The sequence below is a fragment of the Cinclus cinclus genome, chromosome 5, assembly GCF_963662255.1.
Source record: "Cinclus cinclus chromosome 5, bCinCin1.1, whole genome shotgun sequence".
NCBI lineage: Eukaryota > Metazoa > Chordata > Aves > Passeriformes > Cinclidae > Cinclus > Cinclus cinclus.
In genome coordinates this window covers 41,199,746-41,220,256 of record NC_085050.1, presented here as the reverse complement: position 1 = coordinate 41,220,256, position 20,511 = coordinate 41,199,746, and the positions used below count along the sequence as shown (strand labels likewise).

Genomic DNA, 20,511 nt, shown 5'->3' with positions numbered 1-20,511 from the left:
GTTGTTTAGCAGCGATTTTCTGGAATGTATTCCACCTGATTCTACTTTCATATGGAGTCTGATCCTAAAGTCACTAAAGCAAAAAAAAAAAAAGTTCTTAAAATCTCTAAAGCATCCTGATTTTGCCCTTTACACATAATCCTAACCACAGAGATTAACAGTTACAATTTGAAAGCAGAACAGATATGCACAAACACTGTGACTGATCCCTAAGATGTCAAATTTATAAAATATTTGTTCTCCAAAATTGCCAAAAATACTAGTTGATACCTTTATTTGTTTCTATACAAATGAAGGAGTGTAAAACAAAATGCCAGTATTTTACAGTTAAATTATGTTTAATTTAAAGTAGCATTGTTCTTTGATCTACAAATTGACTACACATCTGAAGGAAAGAGAGGCTTTTCTAGAGGACAGTTTTAGAGAAGAGCCTGATTTAGGTGCTCTATAGCTGTGTGCTGCATTATTCTTCTCTTTCTATTACTTATGTAAGTAACTTAGATAAAGATCAGCCTACTAAATTTACCAGCTAATGTAGGTAACCAAAGGTGGATGTATGAATAAATTCAAATGTTGATGATGATAAAACCCTACTGCCTCAAGAAGCTGTATTGGTAATCCATATGTCAGTGTGTGTGACAAAGAGAAGTGGGAAAGTATGACCTAGCAAGGGGTAAGCATCAGGAAAAATATATGGTGGCCATCTGAGGAAAACACATAAAATGGGTTTGTCTAGGAGAGGGGAATATAGTAGGTGGACACCTAGTTTTCCTCTGAATTCAGTGTTTAAAGGTTTTCCAGGTCTTCCTTTAAATAATTATCCCTGACATTGTGAGACTGTGATCATATTAAAGATTATCAGAACGCAGTTAAGAGTCTTAGTTTTTACTTTCTACCACTCATACACACTCCCACAGCTTTTATTTTAATAGTGCTGTTATTGTGGCCAGAGATAGCTGAGATTACACACAGAAACCTTTTACAAATGGTGAAGATTTATCTCTAGAACTGATCTATACTTCCAGCTCATTTCCAGTCTTGGATCTTACTTCAAAGCATTCTCTTGCTACAAATGGAAAAAAAACCCTGCATATTTTGGATGAAAACCTTCTTAGCTCAGCAAAGCTGATTTTAAAGAAGCTAATAATTTTTAAAGGAAATATTCATATAAGCAGCACATCACCTTCTAAAGATATTATCTCCTTATAGCCATCTTACTGCACACTAGTATTCTGTTACCAGCCTGTACTTACAGACCTTTTTCTTCTACCATGCAGCACCAGGTTGTTTTTAATGACTTCCCATTTTATTTAATTTATTAGAAATGAATGAGACATCAGTAAACAACTCAGGTTTAGATTAAAAAATCACCTGTAAAAATAGAACTGCTACATGCTTCAAAATGTCTAGCTACTTTGAGCCATGACTCTCTGCAGATCCTACAAGCTCACACAGTGACAAAATCAGTTCTCGCACATGCTGTGCTATTTTCCTAACCTTTATAGATTAGAACTGTGCCAGTAGCAGTGCAAAGCTGCATGTTTCCCAGCATCTTCAAGTTCATTTAAAACACTATTTTTGTCCAGATCCCAGGGCATCTAGAAATGCTTGCTGTATTAGTGCAACATGTTAGTGCAGCAAATGAACACCAGGCCAAACACATGGACATGTGTCAGACCTGTAAGACAGACACAGCGCCAGCTGCACATTCCTGGTAAACATGATAAGCTGTGGACATGGCTGGTTTATGCAATTTTATTCTGATCATTCATGTACAGACACTTATTAACAGATGCTTTAATCATACTCTCCAGGCTAGGAAATCTACTGATGCATCTCTAATTAACTTCCCAATGGATATGTAATTTCATGGTGTCTTTTCTGCTCACACAACTTATGAACTATCTCATCTTCCCATCTCATTACTTTATCCACCTCGTCAGCAAATTTAAAACAAGCACTTTTGACCACTAACATAAGATGTTAAATTCTGTTCCTTCACCCTTGCATCTGTAGAGCCAACCTAACTGGCCGAATATTTGTCTGGCATAAGGACCTGCCCTAAGATACTCTACTAAGCTAAAGTAGAATACAACTTAGCTACTGTTTCATTCTGCAAGCAAAGTTTGCAAGCCACACAATTTCAGTATCATTTAAATATTGTTGAAGAAGCCTCTGATAAATGCTTGACAAATCAAAGTTCAGTCACAAAGCAACAAAGCCAGCAATCAAGTCTAATTCTTCCTCTCCCTGCAGTCTTAGCTGGTGAAGTGGCATCAGTTCACAAGGTCTAAGAGCTCAATCACCATAGTAACTGCAGTTAAAACTGAAGGGAGAAATCACTCTCTTGGTTTCAAAGAGAATATATATAAACTGCTAACCTGCCTATGCCTTCCAGGAGATGTACCTTCAGAGTTTGTCCTTGCCCAATCAAGTGAAAAGTCAAGTCACACCAGTATTTCAGGGGATGGCTATTCAGAGAAAAATTATTTTAAAATGAGTGTATTTGGTGAGATTCACACAAGCTATTAAATCAAGAAGTACTGCAATGATATAGAACACATAATGAGCACAGGCTATTTGTTAAACTGTCACTGATGTGTCTACAAGACTCCATTCTGTAGATCTGAGCATATCCCCAGGACACACTCATATCTCAGCATGAAAGGATAGAATGTTCTTGGACAAGGATCTTTTTTGATGAGATTGTGAAAATTAATACAAAAACAAGGGAGGTTTGCCCTTTAAAGGTCAATACAGGATAAAATTTTTGATCTCTTCTGATCAAAACTGACTGTGTAATGCTGCTTAAGAAAGTTCACTGTAGCTGTTTTAGAAAGATCCCAAGACAAAGGAGTTCACTGTGGGAATGGAACTACTTTCAGTTTTGCATACCCAAAGATAGAGCCATGAGGACATCTTCCCCTTGCAGCTGGTTTCAGGGCAGACTGTCTCACTTCACCAAACCACTGTGCCTAGAGATAGTGAAGTTTACAGCTGCCCCAGTGCCAAAATTAGAGGCTGATCATGCTCCATGACTGACTTATCTTCACACACAGTTAGCATTTTCATGTATGGACCAGTACTGCTTGTCTTCCATGACAAGTACCCAAGCAGTTTTTAGATCAGCTCTCCAGCTGGTCACATCTTCACTTTGTTTTTTTACATTGCCATTAGTAAGCCTGAAATTACCATCTTGTCAAAAACCTCCCATTCTTTTCTCATTTTACATTGTAAAACATCTTCCCTATGTAAAAGATTTTGACAGTCTGCTCTCAAGTAACAGAACTGCAGAAGTCTGCTCTCCCAACAGATATTTGGGCTTTGCAGGATTATGTACAACAAACATTCTTTGTCGACCCATATCATTAATAGCCTTGAGGGAATCCCTGTCCTGACTTCACCTTCACAGGTCACCCTCATTTCTATACTAACAACCTCTGACAAGTGAAGCAAGAGAAGAGATAGCCAGTAGACTGCTAACAGAGATCTCGTGGTAAAGTTTGTCATCAGCACTGTGATGATTTTTTAGTTCTCAGACTGGCCGGATATGAATATTCTTAGTACATATATGAAGTCACTAACAACTTTTGAGACATTACCTGGTACAAAAATTATATAGTCTTAGCTCTATTTGCTAAAAATGAATTGCCATATCAGAGAAGATAAGGCAAATTGGATTTTAACCAATTCATCAATTAATGTCAACTTGGACTTTCCGGAATTATTCAACTGAAATTTTGAACCCAAGTTCAAAACAAATTGCTTTCCTTTCAGTGCAAAAATCATCTAACAGAAACAAAACGACACTTCTCCTCCCCTGTCCCGCCCTTCCTCCTGCATGCACATACTCTAGGTGTCAAAAGAGAATGCACAATTCCTGAATAAGGAAGCCCTCCTTTACTTCAAAAGAAGCTGTATGGTTTTATATATTTATACACACAAAATTGTTCTGTGTGAGACTGAAGAAAGGTGATAAAACTTTTTTTTTCTATTTAGCTGTTTCTCCACCCAAAGAAACAATGTGGGACAAAATAAGAATAATATTTTTCTTAATATTTAGTTTCCTCTTGTGATCATTAGCTGGTTTTCTCTGCAGGTTGAGAGAGGTGATTCTTCCCCTCTCCTCAGCACTGGACAGGCCATACAAGGAGTGCTGTGTCCAGCTGTGGGTTCCTCAGTACAAGAGAGATTCAGAGCTACAAGACAGAGTCCACTCCCTCTAGGGAGGGCCACTAAGGTGACCAAGGCACTGGAGCATCTCTCAGAAGAGGAAAGGCTGAGACAGCTGGCACTGTTCAGCCTGGAGAACAGATGGCTCAGCAGGATCTCATCCATGCACAAAAATACCTGAAGGGGGGGTGAAGAGACGATGGAGCCAGGCTGTCTTCAGTGGTGTCCAGTGCCAGGACAAGAGGCAATGGGAACAAACTGAATCACAGGAAGTGCTGTCTGAACATCAGGAAACACTCTTCTACTGTGAGAGATGAACCACTGGCACCTGTCGTCCAAAGAATTTGCAGAGTCTCCATCCCTAGAGATAGCTGAAAGATGGCTGACTGTGGCCCAGAACAACTGGTCCTAGGTGGCCAGGCATGAGCAGGTGAGGTTGAACAAAATGACCTCCAGAGGTTGCTTCCAACCTCAGCCATTCTGTAACCCATGAAACAAAATCTAACCACTTAATCAAACAAAACTAGCATTATCAAAAACAAGGTCTGCAACCACTTGCAATACAGTAAACAAATTCAAACAAAGTTTCGGGAAAATACAGACTTAGAAGGATGTATTATCACCAGAAGATTTATATAAGCATTTGTTCGAAACAGATGGAGAAGGAAAGTGGATAAAGAAGTATTACACATCAAATTGCAGATATCAACATTATACTAACATAAAGAGAACTGCAGAATTTACTAAGTCAGTTCTGTGTCAGACTGTTATGTAAATGGTTTGGACAAAGAAATTTGAAAGGACAATTCAGGAATCTCTTATTGTGAATCAGAAGACGACTCCCGTAAGAACACTGGCAACTTTGGGCCAGGCACTGAGGTTTTTATCAGATTCAAAAAAAACCCCCATTCTTCCTTAAGCAAAATTCTAACTAAGGTCCTAACCAAAAATTTTACACTAGAGGCACTGACTGGTCTGCAAAAACTGAAGAAATTAAAACCAATTCCATTGTTTTTCTGTGCTGCACTGTTTCAGACAATGCATTGCTAACAGACTAAAACACAAAAGTATTAATTATGAGGCAAAGAATGGAGGTTAAAGAAGCTGGTCTAATTTTTCTCCTCAGTATTTTGAACAGTAAAACTACCTACTTATTACAATGCCAGACTTTACTTTAAAACCTTCACCCCATACTATTCATGATTAATATCTGACTGTGGAGTAATGGAGGAAGACTTTCATTGTCTGTGGATAAGCTGCAAATTTCAGCACTCTCACCTTAGAGAATCAATACTCTGTGTATCTACCATTGAAGTTTCTGAGAACCTGCGGAGTACAGTGGTGTGTAATGTCTTAGAGATGTCAAGACGTAGGCTTTATTCATCAGGAAAAACATGAAAAAGTTCAGGGTTAAGGGTACATGAATTTCTAACAGGGAAAAAGTTAAAACTGGGGTAACAGATAAAACAATATACGCTTTCTTCAGTTTAGAGGATAATACTATTTTTTAGGCACCTATGTGCTTTTACCTCAGACAGTCTAGAAGAACAGTGTAGATTTAAATTAGACTTTGCATTCACTTAGACTAGTTTTGACTAGTACTATTAAATATCTATTTACTTACAGTAAAACAGTAAAATATCCAGAAAAGCCAAAAAAAAGTAAAATTAAAATAAGAAGTAAATACGTAATAAATATTTAAATCTCTTTAGAACATATATTATTTGTGAGAAGTTCCAGATGGATAGTAACACAATTTTCTCAGCAAAGTAACCTTCAGATTGAGAGCACAGTTTATCAAAAGTTTGTGCTGCTAGCTGCTTTGGACAACCCAGATTTCTCCTCTGCCCCAGGGATCACTTTTGCCTCTGTGTGGGCCTCTGAGAGACAGAACACTGAACCATGTAAATGAACACACAAACGTAAAAAAATAAAATCCAAAAACCCTCCCTGCTGTTTTGAACTCAGTTCATTTCCTCAGTGTAGTTTATTTTATAACTTAACACCAGCTGGAAGGCACAGCCAAAGAAGTTGCTGTAGGACAAGCCTGAGCACTGAGGGAACAGGAACTGCTTAAGCTGCCTGTGCTACCAAAATAAATGCTTGTCAAGCAACAGCTTCAGCACTTTTGCAGCCAACTTTCCAACACAGTCCTTCTTCTCTATCTCAACACTTCAAATAAACAGGAATCTAAAAAGAGGATTGTTTTGATTCTGTTGTATCCTTCTGTATCTGATTACTAACACCTGCTGCAAAAGTTTGAAGTGTGGTTTTCTAAAAAATAGACTCTAAACAAGGACACAAGTTTATCACCACACTACACACATCTAGACATCTACTATAAACCTGAGCTACCTAGAACAGGAAGCCTAAAAGGCAAATACTCCAATAAAGCAGTCCAAATATCTTTGTCATTGGAATTCTTGCAAATCTCTTCCCTAAGGAAGGTCATGTTTTTGTGCTAACATAATTAAAGTATTTTCTCAGCAAGCATACAATGAAATTGTGCTAGAAATGTAGTATGACTAGGAAATGTTTAAAAAAACCCAAGTGATTGGTGTACCTGCTCAGATTCTTTTCTACTTGATGAAAAAAAATTATATCAGTTGCAATATTTCTAATAGAAAAAAGTTTTCATTTTTGCTTCCCCCTCCACACCTTGGACCAAACCTTGATTTTATGCTACTACATATGCAAGGCCTGATAAATTAAATCTTTCTGATGCTCTGTATAGGCAAAGCACACACCTCTTTCCTATTCCACAAGTGACTGAGCAAACATGTCATCACATAAACTCTGTCACTGAGTAACATTCATTTACTTCTGGGGTTCTAGGTGCATATCCAGACACGCTTCCACGCAATGACAGCAAGAAACGCACAAATGTATCTTTTTTCTGGAAAGAACCTGGCATACTGGCTGGGAGGAAAACACTGCTTGCCACCCAGGCCTCATCAATGCACATCAGCCTTACAGTCTGCACACAGATGAAGAATCTAGGACAAAGAGGAAATGTCCGTGTTCTCAGAGAACACAGCAGACATAGGAAATATATTCCAAACAAAAAATAAAGGGGGAAAAAAGCACCCTAAATAAGGCAGTATATAATTTCTTTATATGTCCTCTTTACAATCCTTTTCTGAATAAAGGGATATTGTTCTGCACTGTTCCCAGTCAGGTCTGGCTGCCAATTACAGCTGGCCTTCTCAGCACATGGCTGATGTGTCCTTCAAGCAACACAAATGATGATGGCTCTTCTTGAGAGTGAGTACTGATTGCACTTTTTCACAGAAGACAGCAACAGTGAAAATTACTGTAGTTTGCCATCACTTCACTTTTGATTTTCTTGGTTTCTTCCTACTGACATAACTTTTCATTGAGTATATCACTTCAGACATTACCTTCATATCTATTTCTGTACCATGGATCTGTTGAGCTACTGTTTTGATGATTCCAATAACAATATCCTGCAGACCTTCTCTTTCTGAATAGTAATGCAGAATGAGTCCCTTTCCCTTCTCCGCGTCAGTGCATCTAAAGGAAGGGGCTCGCATACCCGGGTAAATAGTAGCAAGGTGGTCATGCAAAGCATCCAGGTTCTGGAAGAAATTAAAAACATGGTTATAAGGCATTCATTTACTATTTATGAAGAAAGTAAGCATGTATTTTGTCCAATCTGAACATCCCCTTTCTCCTACTGCTCATACGTCTACACATTTGCCTTATTCTCTATAGAACTCTCATCACACCAGGCTTTTCAGGTAACCTGGAATTCTACCATGGTAACATTTGAACAATGAATGGCATAAAAAATTAGGACTATTATAAATTACTCCAGATAGTAAGAAGTCATGCTTGATTATGCTGTCTTTTGAAACACTCAGATTAAAGATCTTCTGTGTGTTTCTCAGTCTGGTACCTCATCCAGTTTCATTCCTTCCATTTCTAGTCTCTATAATCTCCTCTTCAAATATTAATTCAGGAGCTAAATACAAATAAGCATGTCTGAATAAGCATAAATCTTCCTCCTTATTATCAATGAAAAAGCCTAGTTCTGACACCATAACGGTCAAGTTTATAGGGCCTGACAATGTTCAAATTTTAAAGACTTAAATGCTTGCAAGACCAAACTCCAATATATTTTCTTTGACAATAATTGAAAAACTCCACAGAATAAACAGAAATATCACAGCTGCTGTAATAATCTGCCAGAAAATGTTGTTCAGGAAAGGGATTTTTTTTTTTTCTGCTACTGTCCCAGCCATCTCATGTAATTTACTTTAAATTTTAACCAGACAAATTGTGACCCGGAGAGGAAAGCTAAAGTATAAACTGAGAGGTATACTTAGTAAGGACATTAAAGAGAACAGTGAGATCAAAATCACACTTTAAACACAACGCTAGACTCAACTTTGATTTTGAAGCAATTATCAAGGCTCCAAGTTGCTATTTACTCTATATTTAATATAGAAAGAGCAACCTAGTTTGCAGGATAGTGTTGCAACCGACAATTTTTTATTTATGTTGTAGAATTAATACAGTTCTTTACATCTTATGTCCAGAACATTACTGCATATTTTAAATGTTGTCCCCTCACTGCCCTGCAAGTGACTGCTATCACTAGGCTTTGCATATTGTTTTCTGCCAACACAGAAAGTGAAGTGAAATGAAAATATTTTCAGTGTGCTGTCTGGGAAATTTTTCACCTTTCATGAGCATCTGTTGATCATCAAATTAGTGGAAGCATACTGAACTTCATTTCATGTAAGCTGTGAAGTGCTTGAACAGGTGCCTCTTCTCCTGGAGACCTCCAGACAAAATTACACACTGAGCAATGAATTCCATGGGATGCACTTAACCTGGAATTTCCTCCTTCAGTTTTTTTAGCTTGTTTCAAATCCATGTTTTTGTTGCTATATCAACATCTCCAAATTAGAACACGAAGAGGCAAAAATCTGAGTGTCAATTCATTCCAGCCGTTAGTGGGCATTGACCAAAAAACATAATGCTTTAAGAAAAAATCTGTAAGAACTTTGCAGGGTTCAAGACAATGCAACTGGTAGAGACTGTTTTGAAAGGCTGTAGAGAGATGAATGGCTCTGAAAGACTGCCCTGCCATCTCCTTAACTGGACACAGAACTGCAGTTTCAGTACATATGCCTCAGACACAGCCAGGATATACTGACCTTTTGGAAAAAAACTCTTAGGGAGATACATGGGGAAAGATTATAACCTTTCAGTTACACAGTCACCAGCTGAAGAATTTCAAATAGGGAATAGCCAATGTCAATGACAGACGTGTTGTAAAATGTTTTTTTAAGTATTAAGTCTGGCACAAGTGTGACTATAACTGGTGGTAGCCCCATTCCGCAAAACCACTCTGACACCATTCTACTCCTTTACTGCTGACTTTGTCAAAGCTGTGTCACAGGTGAAGTCCCTGTGATATGTCCTTCAGTTTTCACTCTCCAAACTTCCGGAGTGGGGGACTTACAGCCCACTGTATTCAAAACCTTGCTCCGACACATAGTCAAGGAGTAGACATGTTTTTCCAGATCATGGAGCTGAAATCGCGCCTAGATCTAGACACTGTCACTGTTACTCCTACTCCTATCTTTTTGTTGCATTTGATCCAGTCTAACTTGATACTGCAGTTTCTGAAAGAACAAAAATCTTTTTTACTGTATGTTCACCTGCTGTAAGCCAGAGGTGAAGTAAGGTGCAGATTATAATAGGCTAAGCTCTCTCCCTGAATTTGGCTCCTAGACTGTTCAGATACATGCCAGAGCTTGTGCTGGAACCAAAGAAGCCATTCTAGAGCTATGAGGAACAGTCATCAGCTCCATGGAGAAACACAAGGTAATCTCCAAACAAGAACAAGCAGTCACACTAAATGGGGCTGATCCTGGTCTGTCTAAAAGTGAGAGTTGTGGTTAGCACCTGAAATACCTGGAGACTTATCTAAAAGAGGAGTTATCCCCTGAATTGTCATCCCTGAGTTAATCCCACTGCAATCATGAAAACCTAAATAGCCATGTGAACAATTCCTTAAATGGGAGAACTAACCACTTTGATTTTCATTCAATAAAAAGCTACTGAACTGAACATAAAAGCACACTTCATATTTCTTAGGAAGTACCTCTTTTCACACTGCTTCTCTTTGGCACAGTGTCTTTCAATATGATTTGCAAATTTTCCTTGCTTGTGCTTAAATATTTGATTTAGTTGCCCTTTTATTTTCCTCTTTCATGAAGCTTGATGTACCTGCGCTTTAACCAAGAATAGACTGAAATTTTCTTGAGATGTCAAAGGAAACAGAACATAAGTGTGAGATTTATTTTCCTATATTTTTAAAAGCTGCAGCTCCCGATAATTTTGTATATATTCTGGACTCAGTATACACTTCAAGAAGCACCTTTTGGAACTCTATGATGTATTTCAAGAATCTGAGAAAAGTATGGGACATTAAACTCAACCTGCACCTACTTCTGTAATGGGCATAGGTGTAGTAAAGTAAAGGTGTAGTAAAGCAGTTTCCTGACCTAATATGACTGCTGGAAGATGCAGAAGTAATAAACCACAAGTAAGGTTAATTTTCCATTGCAATAAAAAGCAATGAAGTACTCTTCTGGCACAGCTACTAATACATTAGTCCTGCTAACATTTAGAGAAGTATATAATAGCCAATGTCATCTGTTAACACTAAAATTCAAACAAAGCAACTTAAAATACTGTCATTAGAAGAATATAAATGTAAGCTGTTTCCACTTCTATAGATGTTTGGTATCTATAACAAACATGTCCAGTCCTTTCACCAGCACATGTGGCAAGGAGTGAAAAGAGAAGTATATGATATGGAAAAAGGCATGAGGGAAAGCATATAGTATCTGTGTTTGCAGCCTACACATGAGCAACCAAAGTGATGATGCAATGGGAAAGCTACACCTTCTTTCTCCTCCCCTACTCTTGCTCAACCTTATCCACAACTTCAGTACCCAAGTTATCTTTGGAAATTACTTTTACCTGAAGGCTTGATTTGAGAGCAGCCTGTGAATGAAGCTATGAAATATAAAGGATGCAACATCCTATAGACAGACAGTGGTTTACAGAACACTTATGATATGCACATGTTGGAATACACACAGGGTATATACCCTGTCTGCCCAGCAGACAGTTGGTGGGATTTGTACAAGAAGTCTGGCTTGACTGCATCTAGGATGCTCTAGAATTATGCAGGTTTTGGGCTGGTGAGGCACATAATTAAATATTTAAGTAATCCAGCAAACTATGATTCTTTTTCCCTTAATGCTGGAGAGATTTTAAGGGTACAGATGACAAGAGGCTACTACATTTTCAGAGAAAATCAATAGTTTTGACAGTCAGCTTTTGGGTAATCTTGAGTTCAATGCTTTTAACCTCAATACAGTACACAGTTCTCTCCAAAAGTGATATAGATCAAAAGTCTTAAATACAATGTACTTCCTGAAGGGAACAATCTTCAGATGACAAAAAAGGGAAAGCCATTTTTCTACACTTAGAAATAACACTTTTGAAAAGACCTTACATTTCTTACATGCTATTAATGAATAATTTTAATTTTGTTTTTGTTTATAGTGCAGTATCATGCTGTTCTGCAGTATCCCACTCTCAGTTCGTGGATGCAGAATAACATCTTAACAGACAAGCTGTTATGAGCCCTAGCTTTGTACATAACATGCTATTAGAAATATCCAGTCTCTATGATTAGTCAGAGAAAATAGAAGAAATATCACAAAATCTGAAGATAACATTTTCTGTTACTGTAAATAAGGTCTTTCCGGTTAACACCTGCACCCCACCACCTCCCCCAAATTTGCTGCATATTAATACACCTGTTCTAAATTTCTCTTTGGAATTTCAAATTAAATTTCTGTTGACTAGGCCATAATTCTGTCTGGTATCTGAAACAATCTGGCACAAAATTCTTACCTGCAAAAACTCTCTGACATTTGAGCCCAAGACACGTAGAATTGTATCATAACCAGATTCTTGACAAAATACAAAAAACATCTTGCCAAACATTTGAAGAATTTCCCCGGCATTTAGATCTAGTTAAAACAGGAAAATATGATTCAGTCCAAACACTGTATTTCATGCACTTGCTTATTTCTTTACTCTTGTATTCATAACCACTACCCAGATGCAGTAGGTCATGAACAAAGAAAGATTCAGGGTTCATATGGCAAATACTGAGTATTCTATAAATCCTGGGTATTCTATACTGAGAAATATAGGAATTTCATTAGGACTTACAAATCACCATTATTACTTCACTGCATTGTATGTTTCACACACATATATAGATTTTGATACAGAAAAATGAATCACTTATTGAAAATGAAGGAACTTGGTTGTTAGTAGTGCTCGCCTCAGCAGAGTTAATTCCAATTTAAGATAGCATAAAACCACATCAGCTGCTCCAATTCAACATTACTACAGTCATCAGTCTTATAGATTCTTGGCTAATTACTGATGCAGAACAATTTCATACCCCACTTGGGTCTGCAGATAAAACAATGCTGATGGGCATAATTCTACCTTTTAAATTCCAGATCAGATCTGCAATGATTGAAAATGAATGCAACCCAAACAATGACTGATAAGCAATTAAATTAAATATGTCCATTAAATGAAATAAGTGCACAAGAGTTTCTGTGACTCATCATTGTTCATCAGCAGAGACAAGGATTGATTGATTGATTGATTCATTCATTCATTCATTCACTGCTCTTGCAGCAATGGTTGAAACTTGGGTGCACTGGAAGGCAGTTGCAGCAGGATATTATTTGCTTCATGACTGCTTGTTACACTGCCCATGTTGTGCAGATGAGGTGGATGAGGTATATTTCTCCATTAAGATGGAATACTTCAGAAATAATAATTTCTAGCAATGTAAGGAGTAGAATTTTCTTAAGAGGAATAAAGAATACAATTCTTGCCCCTAAGATTTTAAGAAAAATCTCAGACCAATACTTCATTTTCACTTCCCCTGTGCTAAATCCTGTTCCTTTCTGCTACACAGATTTGGGGGGCAGGAGGGTATTACCTTTTTGGTGATGAATGGGCAAAGAAGGTATCTGTATTACTTACTAAGGACCTTGCTTGCAGCTGCAACTAGGTCATAGGTTTTGGAATCATCGTAAATTATTCTGACCAGAAACTGTCCCTCTTCATCCAGCTGTGCCTCCTTCCTAAAAAGAAAATAGAATAAAATCTTTTTGCTTGAGGGAAAACCACCATATGGATAAAAGTCTTTTAAATAAAATAAGTTTGTAGAGTTATTTAAGATGGAAAATTATACATAAATTTGTTCCATATCTCAGTCATTAGTGTACAATACAAATATTTCAGACCACAAGTGTTCTGAAAATAATAATTAGCTACAAGAAAATAAACATGATTTTTCAGTTCAGAGCCTCAGAAAGAAGTTGCTGTACTAATAAAGACAAAATTTGCGTATTAAAATAAGATACTATCCAATAATGCAGCCCATGATGGGTTCTTTATTCACTTTTTAAGCTTTTTCACCCTATAACATTTTAATTATACTTTATTTACAAAAGGCGTGGGATGTTCCTAACAACCATTTGCACATATGTCGGAAGAGAAATTTAAAATACAGATGCAGGTCCCAAATCAAGTATCTTTCTTCAGAATTCTATGCATGCCCAGTAGATAGGAAGGAAAAGGATGCTAGAATTTTGCAAGGCCTTGTTCTCACATTACACATGAATTCTCATGTGTAAAGTGTCACTATTTAGCTAAAGAACAATAAAAATACACATTTCTTCACTAAAGGAAACAACTCTCTACCCTAGGTTCAAGACAAGCCTCATATATATGTCCTATGCACACTTACTACTGCTACTAAGTAAAAAAACAAAGTAAAATGACAGCTTTGTTTTTCGGGTAATTTACTATTCTCTTCAACTTGATCATCAAATCAGCGGCTTGTCCAAAAGGCAGCAAAAATCTGCAGACTGTACTTTTTACTGAGGAAAACAAGTTCATCCCACAGACAATGAATGTACTGTCGTGCCTTCCAAGCTTTGCATTTGGCACAAGTGAGTTACCAGGGAGGACCCACAAGTACCTTCTTCCCTGTTTTACCTTATCTGCACAGTACTGGAGCCAGGCCACTGGTGCTGCAGAGGTGGCCGAGTCCCAGCTCTTGGGAGGGGGATAGGGAGCACCTCCATGGAAAGGCAGACCCCAGGACACTGAAGAGCCAGCTGCCCATGTGGTTTGTCCTGCTGTGCACAGAGCATGCCATGTCTCCCCAGTTTCGAGTAAAGCAGTATTCGGTATTTGCTCTTATTTCCTTTGCAAATTTCCCTTCAGCAGATGAGGAGATGGGCAGAGGGGCCTGCTGTGTTCTCTGATGAAGTCATGCCCCATTTGTTGAAGTCCTCATCTGGAAAATGAGCACAACCTCCTTTCTCAGCGTGTTTTTAAAAACAGGCATAGAGACAGTGTGCTTTGCAGAAATAGTGACGAAAGAGGAGACATCTGTAAGTGTTCATGCTCTAACTGATGTACTTAGAATATATTTTGGCTCAGCAAAATTTGTATGATTGATATGATCATGGCAACACTGGTACATTTGCAGGTGGAGGGTCATAACTACCTCATTAAAAAGAAATTATATCCTTTCATCTAAATATATCTCTATCTCGCAGCTCATTTCAGGAAGTCAAAAGAAAGGCAAAGAGACAGGAAAGCCTTGAAGTGAATTACTGAATCACATCTTACATCACACCAAAATAAAAAAAAATCAGTACACTATGTTGCTCCTCAGAAAAAACCCTTAGAATCAGAAAAACTAGAAAAAAGGCAGATGATGAGATAGGTTTTTAAAAGAAATCTAAGCACAGGGGATGCAAATCAAGACATTCACCAACTTGGTAGCAGTATAATTATTTTTTGATGCACAAATAAAAGAGGACAGTGAGTAAACAATTACTTACTAGCACCATGGTAATGAAGAGCTATTACCAGAATACGACTGGTAAATTGAGTAAATACAAAGAACTGCTCTTTGAGATACAGCTCAAGCCTACAGAGCCAGTACTTCTAATTTCTCTTTGTCAGAGGAATTATAAAGACCTACAAAAAGTAAAATTCTAAATCTACTATGCAAAATCCTGCATCCCCTTTTACATCAAACACTTTCTCTCCATTATCATAACATAATCATCCATAAATTAAAATCAAATACTTTGACTCTAACTCAGGTTTAAATTTCCTAAAGTGGTGTCATTGATTTTTCAAATTAATTAATACAAAATAATGATGCCTGCAGAACAATTCAAACATTTACAGACGCAGAGGAATTACCCATCCATAGAAACAGAAACATTTCCTGAGGTACTTAAAGGGGAGAGGTCTGTGAATTAAGTACTCTTGTTGATCTTAAAACTGCTAGATGGCAAATGGTACTTCTGAGAAGGACTGATTCCAATCTAATATGGCAGTATTCTACTGACCTAAGTGAAATGACTGGTCATTTAACCCTCCAGTTTGTAATCATCAATCTTTGATAATCTGTTCACTTATTGGATATCTGGAACCCATTATTTTCTTCTTCCTCTTCACCTTCCTTTAATCTTGTTCCTCACATTCTTCCCACTGTCCAAAAATTATATAACATTGGTTTTGTATTTCAAAAATAGATTATTTATTAATAACTAAAGTACTGTAACTGTTACTTGAAATAAACACTTTTACACTCACTCTAAGAATGATGAACTGAAAACAAGCTAAGCAATTTTCCTAAAGGAGTATGACAAAAGCTATAGGGGAGGTACAACTAAATATTCCTCATAATTCCACATAAAAGAAACATCATTCTCTATCCAATGACATGAAAAATATTATAATAAACTTAATTAAGCAGGGTCTTAAGCAGGAGGAGAGGTGTAGTTGTTAATGGGAAATTATTTCTTGAAAGAGATCAGTCAGGGACAAGAAGGTAAAGTTTACAGTTCCTAAAAAGAGAACTGAAATGCATATGAGAAAACCATCTTGATTCTTTGACTCTCACAAGATGATATGTAACTACAAGTCAACTACTGTTGAGGGAAGTCCAAGTTTGAAGGGATGTTTGCAAAGGATGAACAAACTTTCCCACATCTATGATACATGCTGCGCTTTCTTTTAGTCTCTCTGTTCTGAGCCAAACCACAAAGGATGATACACGCATCTGGAAAAGCAATGAACATCCTCAAAAATACTGCATACTTGCACAGTCCAGCAGACACCGCTTTTCTGTGTAAGAATTTTCTCTACGAAAAACTGACCCAGTTTGATGATGTTGGTATCTCCTTCAAAACTTCTTGCATTTCTTTCCAAATACATTGACTGGAAATTTTCCTGTTTACTTCTCTGTGCCAAGCCATGCTTCATTTTTTATTTTATTTGTATTCAGTTTACTTTGTCAAAGTTTTTCTTCAATATCTGCAATTTCTCTGAGCCACCACTTTTTGAAATCACCACTGGTTATTTCAGCCTATTCCATTTAATTATTTTAGCTAATTGTTTTCTAGTTTATTCTAGTTTATTCTTTGGATCAATCAGCAGTCATCTTCTCTGTAGTCTTACTCATGTATCTCCCATTAAAAATACTTTTAAGTTGAGCAACATTTTCTAGAAAATTTGTCAAAAGTAAATATTTACTCCTGCAGGGGATTACACTTCTCCATTAAAACCATGTAGGCAAAAATTTCTTTGCTTGTTCTACAAATATGGTAAATACCATGACAGTGGCTAATTTAAGCCTGTGTTGAAAGATAAACTGCTTTTTAATATTCATGCTTGGAAATTATTGCATTTCAGAACTTTCTTCTTCCTTTCCAAGTTAATTCCTTCTCCGTATCTCTAAGATTTGTTGTGCTGGTACATTCCAGCAATTTAGATAGGCATTGAGCTGAAATAAAATTCAGTTAGATATCTGTTTTTCTGTATTATTTTTCTGCCACATGAATTTCCCTGTCTGCTCCATCAACATGTTCACATAAGATGCCCTGCATACAGACAACACATGGCCAGAGCGATGGTGGACAAGCTTCTGCTTTCCTCAGTAATCTAACAGCAGAGAGAGCTTCCAAAAGTCTTTCCGAAATACTAGTCTTAAGACTACATGTAATGGGAAAATGCTGCCATGAGTTTATCCAAAATGGGCAGTGCAAGGTAAAAGCAATCCTATTTTTTTGGAGGCAATGGTCCTTCGGCAATTCTACAAAATAGCAGTGTCTCTAATGAACTTGTCTGAGAGAGCACCACAGCTATCAGCTCCAGAGAGGCTGACCATGACAGACCTCCAGCACCCAAGGAAACAGGGCAGGGTCATTCATGTGAATACCTAAAATTTTTTCCTCATGGCTGCAGTTTTCCCACTTAATGATCTTGTAAGCTATGGTGATGGACTAAGATATACTGAATATCCCTGTAAGTCGTAGTAGAAGCATGGGGGATGGAGCGTTCACACTGTAGACATGAGCAAAGGCACCCACACTAAACAAGCAGATGTTGAAGTAGCTGTGATTTGAAGAGAGCGAGACAGTAATGCCCTTTGCCTCCAGGCAAGAAGATCTCTGTTCCCAGAGATAATCTCAGTTAGATGAAAAAAACCTTTGCTTCTGAACTGCTCAAATCCTTAAAAAGCTGCACCCTATTGGCCAAAAAGTGAGCCCTTGAAAACAATTGTGGGGAAAGCTGTAAGTCAAGGCAAGGGATTTTTACCCAGTGATCAGATTTCCACTCTCCCACAGAGCTGATCGCTGTGACACTGAAGTCAAGAGGGAACTGTTTGCTTGTGGAGAAGTCTCCACAGACTGACGAGAGAGACTCCTCTCCCTAAGTAAATTGGAGAAAGACTATCTTAGAGATGGCAAACTGACTGATTTGTTTCTGCATGTTGTCAGTGTGAAAGAAAACAGGGGGTAGGGGGGAGGAGTTTTATTCTGATTCTTATTATTCTTTTAGTTTCTGTTAATAAAGTTTTCTTTATACCCTTTAAAGTTTGAGCCTGCTTTGCTTTTTCTCCTAATCCTATCTCAAAACAAGAAATGAGTACATAATCCTAGTGAGTGCACTGGTGATTTGGCCAGCATTAAACCCACCACATAAATTGGTGCACTGGCTGGGAAATCTCAAATTGGTGAATCAAAACCACTATGCAAAATCGGTGTTTCTGCCTGGTTTCAAACTGAAACCACTGCACCATAGCTTTACAAAAAAAAAACTGTGGCATTTCCCTTGAAATGTTAATCTTAAGTTACAGTTTTCAACCAGTTAAAATTATGAGAGGAAATTAGCACAGTTGTAATGTTTTCTGCAGACTGTGGTGTTTGATCACAAAGATATTAACAGCAATAACACATTGGTAGCTTTCTTAAGAACCTAAGACTGGAAATGAGCCAAAAGCAACAATGTCTGGCAAATTCCCAAGCCCTGCTTAATTCTTTAGTGAAGAAGCAGTATTACAGTAGCAAACTTTTATATGATTGTTCTTTCAAAATAATTCAAGTCAAATATAAGAGAATTTACAATTAATGTCTCACATACAGAGAGACAAAATAAGTGTGGGTTTTGCTCCCCTGTAAATTTATGTTCAAAACGCTAAAACATCCCAGAATTTTAATGTTCTTGCCCAAACTGACTCCTGTCACATGAGATGTGGTATTTCATGGTTCAAAACTTACATCCTGTGACATGTCTGTCCTAACTTCTAGGGTCTGGCAGCCCTTTTTATTTACTCTAAACTAATTCTGAATGATTACACAGAGCTATTTCAATTGTGGGAAACAAAGATTCCAGCACAGACTTTTCTAAAATGCTTTTGTTTTCCTCCATAATGTTTCTATTATCCAGGTTAATGTGAGGCAGTTTAGTTGGGCAAGAGAAGAACCTTAACCACTGTACCATGGAAAATAACAGCTATACAGAGGATATTTCTCACATAAAGATTTGAAATCAGTAGAAAAATTCCTATCGAATACGTGAAAGAAAGATCAAAAAAAGGAGGAAGATCTTAAGAAGGATCTTAAAATGGCCTTTCTTCCATCAGTCATGCTAGCACCCCCAGTTTAAACTGCTGTTGATTTAGCAGCACAGAACAGCATTACAGGTGATACATCTTTGTAAAATGGTCCCTTTGAAAATCTTTCCCTTTGTGCAATTAGTTTAGTAAACACACTACTAATGTTCAAAGGTAATGTTAATAATTCACAGAAGTGGCTGAAATGCTATGTGTGGACTAGCATTCCAAGAAAAACTATTCTTAAAATCAGAACAGACCCTGCACTTCCCATTTTTAAACTACAGGATGCACACATTTTTATTTCTCATAGAGGTTTAATGTAGAAAGGACTTCTTTGGCCATCTTTTTATAGACAACACAGGTGGACAAGATGTCACACCAGGCTGGTCTTACTTATATAGTCCATTCTGCACATGGTGAGTTTTATTGTAGTTTTGCAGTAGTATTTAAAGTGAATTTGCATAAATCATAATCAAGAAGATTGCTGCTGACAAAACTTTTTTTCCTGTAAAGTCATACTTGCTATCCTGCCTCTCTAGCTAGCCAAAAAGGTGAAATCTTAAGAAATTCCTACAGAAAAAGAACCCTTCCATTTGCATGCAGCAAATATTGAGAAAAAATATGGTAGAAGACTGCATGGAACAATCACTTTACATCCTGAAGATGCATGGGATTCTCTGTGATATAACATTATTACTTAGAAGCTGCTGGTGTCACTTTAAGAGATCATCCAGTGTCCCAAAAGAACAACTGGATCTCTTCCTACCAAAACTCAGTCCAAAGTGTGCACACTGGGTGTGTCACCTTGAACACACCAAAAACAGCAGCTAGTTCCAAGGCTACCTCCAGGACTTCTTCCATTATACATCTTGTTTCTGTTGGGACTTTTGCCACCATTGTGCTTCAGTATTCTTGGTATACCAAGGATGGAAAAAGTGCTTGTTAAATTGAAGAGATCAGTCAAAACAATCTTAATGACAAAATAACTCTACTGCACTTAGAAACACAGCATGGTTCTGATCTCACTGATAGGAGCAAGTCAAGTTTAATTCTGTTCCAAGAATAGCACTCTTAAACAGGATTACATGGGTCAGAACTAAAGATGGTATCTATGAACCCAGAATCACTGTATTTGCATCTCGTTTACATTGAAATGGCAAAATCACCACTAATGTTACTTCACAGACAGTTGCTTTTTTCAAAATACTTCCCATCTTTTTTAATGTATTTTACCAAGATGCTTTACTAAAAGTTATTAA

At 37.4% G+C, this 20,511-nt stretch overlaps 1 protein-coding gene across 2 annotated transcripts in view; it reads right to left on the bottom strand.

The window, feature by feature from the left end:
- GUCY1B1 (guanylate cyclase 1 soluble subunit beta 1) overlaps positions 1–20,511 on the bottom strand; it is a 40,477-nt gene that overhangs the window by 10,720 nt on the left and 9,246 nt on the right. For both annotated transcript variants that reach the window (XM_062492877.1, XM_062492878.1), the window contains exons 3-5: positions 13,303–13,403; positions 12,142–12,260; positions 7,575–7,772 (exon numbers count right to left, since the gene is read on the bottom strand). In XM_062492877.1, coding sequence (XP_062348861.1) covers positions 7,575–7,772; positions 12,142–12,260; positions 13,303–13,403 — 418 coding nt within the window. The remainder of the gene's footprint in view (positions 1–7,574; positions 7,773–12,141; positions 12,261–13,302; positions 13,404–20,511) is intronic.